A 4,903-nucleotide genomic window follows, 5' to 3' on the forward strand; every position below is an offset into this window, starting at 1 on the left:
GTCCCAGGTGCAGTCCCAGGTGGGTGGCGCAGCTGCAGTCCCAGGTGGGTGGTGTTGCCACCCAACCCAAGGGGGTCCTTGTCCTCAGCCTCCTCTTCCATGAGGCAGGAGAGCTGAGCTCGTCAAAGTCGCTGTTAGGCTGAGCTGACAGTGCAGCTCTCAGGGACACGCAGAACAAGCCACACCTGCCAGCTTTGGTAGTTCTTCTAGCAGTAGGGGTCCTGAGGTGCCCATGCTGGGGATCCCATCAGGGTTAGTGGTCCCGTCAGGGTTGACTGCTGACCCTGTCAGTAGGAGTAGTATCACAGGCTAGGTTCTGAGGGCCTGGCTGGGAGGCTGATTCTACCCCAGAGCTGCCATATAGCAGCTTAGTAACCTGGCAAACCTGTTATCAGTCTGTACCTTGATGTCCTTACTGGTAGAATGGGGATGATAATAGGAATCAACTCTGTGAGGTTGTTGTAAGATAAACGCATTTCTATGGGAAAGTGTCTGACCCCAAAAGAGTCACTATTGTTGTGTGATAGGGTTACAAATTACTTTAAGTATATGTGTCATATCTCTCTGATTTCCCCCAAATGAACATTGGTCATCAGAAAAAAAAAATGCAATGAGGGTCTTATTTTGAAAAGAAGCCCTGTCCTTAGCTGTTGAGTAAGGGGCCAGAACAAGAGCTGGGGGCACAGAAGGAGTGGCCACACATAGCTCTGTCCCCTATGGCTGGAGGGACAGAGGGACAAGGAGGTGACCGGGCCCTGCAGGATCTGAGGGCAGAAAGGACAGATGGGAAGGTAGCCCTTCCCAGAGGCTGCAGTGTGACATATTAGAGCCCCATGTATCTTGTTATGCTGTCTCTTCTTCCATTGGCCAAGAGGCTTTTATGCTGACCTCCTGTGACTTGGAAGCCTAGATAAAAATAGCATCCGCCCGTAGAGATCAGGAAGGGTCTTCGTCTGCCATGCACCATCTTCCCCAGGCTCACAGGCAGTAGAAGCAGAGGAGTATTGGGGCATCTCTGGGTGCCGAGACACATCACTGGGTAACCACCACCCTCTGTCTCTCACTGCTCTCTCTCTTCCTGAAGTAACCTTGGGACAGCACCTCTGATGTCTCTTCTTTTCTTTTTTAATCCTTTCTTTCTTTTCCTTTTTCTTTCTTTCTTTCTTTCTTTCTTTCTTTCTTTCTTTCTTTCTTTCTTTCTTTCTTTCTTTCTTTCTTTCTTTCTTTCTTTCTTTTTCTTTCTTTTTTTCTTTCCTTTTCTTTCTTTCTTTCTTTCTTTTTCTTTCTTTTTTTTGCTGATTTCCATCTTTTTATTCACTAGCATCTTTTTGGACTGACTCAGAGCCCCCTTTCCTCTAGAGGGAGTTTTGAGTCCTGTGCTCTGCAGAAAGTCTCAGGCAAAGAGAAGGCAGGCCCCTAACTCCTACTCAAACTGTTTTAAGCCAAAGACTTGTCACCAGGTGATGAAGCATGATGTTTCCCAGCCATGTGGTTGGAAGAAAGCACTCCACCCCACGCATTGCCCCCTAAAAGGCAGCTCACCTTTGTGCACCTAGGGGATGGCTCAATGAGTCACACACATTGTGTGAGCTTGCCGCAGCCCAAGGCTCCCTTGAGATGCGGTCAGGTTGGGAGCTGCCCTCCCAAGCAAGTTTTCTCCAGCCCGGGCCCCAGGGCAGGCTTCCCCCCTTCCTCACACTGGCTGTGAACCTCTGCACAGGATGGCGCTGACCCTGAGACTCACCTCTCTGATCACCTGAGCTGCCCAGAGCATTCAGGACTGCCCATGACCATCAGCCCTGTTGTCACCGTCACTGTAAGGGTGTGCTGGAGGGGTCATCGACTGGCTCACTCAGCCAGGAGTTGCAGAGGGAGAAGCAGTTGCCTGTTCTGCTTGCCTTCCACAGCTTTATTAAGGCGTTTTGTTGGTCTTTCTGGTGGGGGAAAGACCCAAGGTGGCCAGACACCCCACAAAGTGGATGCAGTATTCCCATTACAGACAAGGAAGAAGGAACATGGTGAACTTAACTGCGCAGCTAGTGGTGGGCTGGGATTTGAGCCCAGGGCGCTTTGGAGTCTGTGTTCCTCCCTGACCCTGCAGGACAGATGTGGCACAGAAGGCTATGGCCCCACACAGCCCCTGGCTCAGTCACTGCATCCCCTCCTCCATCCAGGGAACAGGGTCTCTGCCTCTTCACCCTCTCCCAGAGAGACATGAAGTGTGGCACAGTTAGCATGCTGGGTGTGTCCCAGGAGGACCTGAGGGATGTGGTCCATGGGACTCCCATGGCAGGAGGCATTTCCCATCTCGGTCTGGTGCAGATCTCCTCCATGGAAAAGAGCCTAAAGAACATCGAGGAGGAGAACAAGCTCATCGAGGAACAGAATGAAGCCCTGTTTCTGGAGCTGTCGGGCCTGAGCCAGGCCCTCATCCAAAGTCTTGCCAACATCCGCCTTCCGCACATGGTAAGCAGGATGTGGCCCTGTGGGCACACAGCTGAGCTGGTAGCTGACCCCCAGGACTCTGGGGAAGGTGAGGAGGGCAGGGCACCCCTCTGCCACAAGGGCCCCGATCCAGGTGCTTTGCCCGGCAGGCTGCTGGCCGTGGTGGCTCTAGATCTCCTGAAGAGCTTAGGAATCCACAGCAGAATACTCATGGTTGTTTCAGCCCAAGGGTGCCAGTGGTGCCCCTGGTAGGTGTGGGCTTGTCTCAGGGGGCGTTCTATGTTCATCCATAGATTTCTGTGGCTTCTGAAAATCATGTGGCCCGTTGCATGGATGGAGCTTACTAACCCGGTTCTGTTCTCCAGGAGCCAATATGTGAGCAGAATTTTGATGCCTACGTGAGCACCCTCACTGACATGTATTCCAACCAGGAGTGCTACCAGAACCCCGAGAACAAGGACCTCCTGGAGAGCATCAAACGGGCTGTGAGGGGCATCCAGGTCTAGACCTTGTCATCCAGAAGCCACCCCGCCAATCGGGACACCTGGGGCACCCCGACTTGGCTCCATCGTTTACCTCCCTTGCCCTGCCCCCGCAGTGGAGATTCCCAACTTGCAGTGACTAGTTGGCAGCCCAGGGCGGCCTCAGGTGGGCTTATCCAAAGGGGTGCCTGGAAATCCGTGTCTTTCTCGTTGCGCTTGCCAGGCTGGAGGCCTCGACCTCCCCACACAAGTGCAGGGGAAGGCACGGCGTATTACAAAGTGATTTATTTTTGTTTTTTGAAAGAAATCTGAAGAGCAGCTCAAAGTCTCCAGTGGAAGCTCATGGACAAGGTTCTCAGGGAAGTTTTGGAGTTTGCAACCACAGTATTCCTTTGTCTGTCGAGGCTGGGAGGGTAGCCATGGGCACGGGGCGGGTGGTCGTGTGACAGTGTCAGCCTGGAGCCTGCACCCCAGGGTGCGCATCTGCTCGGTGAGGTCAATGTGGCAAGTGTGTTTTCTGTTTTCATTTAATTCAGTTTTGTCTTAAGGATGGAATAAAGCACTGTTCCAGAGGGTTAGAAATAGACCTACAGCCCATGGTCAACTTGAGGACTCTAACCTGGGATGCCCCTGGACGTTCCACATGAAAGCACCTCACACATCTAGGGGTGGCTGGCACCCCCAGCCTGCACAGACATGTACAGCTTGGGGTCATGCTCCCTCTTGGGGCTGCAGCCTTCGGATCCAGGTCTGGGTCAGGGCCAGGGTCTCTGGCTCTCTGTGTGTCCACCCGTGCCCGTGACCTGTCACTGCCGCATTATCCGGGTCGCGGCCGAGCTCGACTGAGGTGGGGACGGCGTCAGCAAGTCAGGGAATAAATTCCTAATTCGGAGACCACCAAGATTCATTTCTTTTTAGATCCATTCAAGATGCGAAAAAAATTGTAATGGAAAGTGTTAAACACAATGTTCCTAACATGTAAATAGAGTCCAAATCGATTGTGACTACAATTCCAAGTTAGTATTTAAACGTAGAGAAATTGCACTTCCTGGAAGAAATAAAAAAGTAGTTAGTTTAATTATTCTGTAAATTATTTAATTTTGTCAAGATGTAAGTATTTATATTCACAACCTCTTATGTTAACATTTGCTATTTATTTAACATTTTTATTTATTAATTTTGTACTATTTCAACTAGACCCCACACCAGGACACCATGAGAGGGAAATCAATGAAATCAAAGCAAAATTAATGATTGGACTATGAGATAGGCCACAAAAAAAATCTTGCTGTAACTTCTATATATAGAAGTCTTCTTATAATTTTGATGCAACCAACTTATTTTTTATATATTTTGTTATTTATTCTTTTAATAATGGAATTTTTAAAAAAGTATTTTGTAACTGAGGAATTTTGATAATTTGGGGATATTTTTCCCTGGGTCCAATGGAAAGAAAGACGTTTTGGTTTTCTTTACCCCTTTGGTTCCTTTTGTTTCAGGTACGGACAACAGCAAATGGAATTCTGTATTTATTATTTATTTACGTGTAGCGCAGATGTGTGTGCTCTGGCGTGTTTCTCGTGTTGCGTCTGTGTGCTGGTTCTTGATGGCCGAGTCATGCTGCTGAGAAGGAGTGCTGGCCACAGGCAGCACCGAGCAGTCCCCACTCACAGGCTCCCTGTCCCTCTGACAGCTCCAATACTGTGATCCCCTTCCTCAGGAAACGCGTGGAACCCACAGCACAGCACTTCTCGGTGTGTTTGCAGGGTGATTTCCTAATAAAAGTCCACTCTGACTGTGCACGGGAGTGGTGTGTGCCGTGACGTCGATCTCTGTCACCTTCTTGGGGACCCTTCCATCTGGGTCTCTTCTTGATACCACGTGTGGAACCAACATCTTTCCCCCGAGGTGTGGTTCTAGAAAGTCTAAGTCACAGTGCCCTGCCCCTTCCCACGTGACTGGGCATGTGCAATGCA

General features: G+C 50.1%; 1 protein-coding gene across 1 annotated transcript in view; it reads left to right on the forward strand.

The window, feature by feature from the left end:
- MYT1 (myelin transcription factor 1) overlaps positions 1–2,951 on the forward strand; it is a 37,345-nt gene extending 34,394 nt beyond the window's left edge. Inside the window, exons 20-21 of the mRNA XM_021677747.2 lie at positions 2,323–2,466; positions 2,811–2,951. Coding sequence (XP_021533422.2) covers positions 2,323–2,466; positions 2,811–2,951 — 285 coding nt within the window. The remainder of the gene's footprint in view (positions 1–2,322; positions 2,467–2,810) is intronic.
- Positions 2,952–4,903: the final 1,952 nt, after the last annotated feature.

Source organism: Neomonachus schauinslandi, chromosome 10 (genome assembly GCF_002201575.2).
Source record: "Neomonachus schauinslandi chromosome 10, ASM220157v2, whole genome shotgun sequence".
NCBI lineage: Eukaryota > Metazoa > Chordata > Mammalia > Carnivora > Phocidae > Neomonachus > Neomonachus schauinslandi.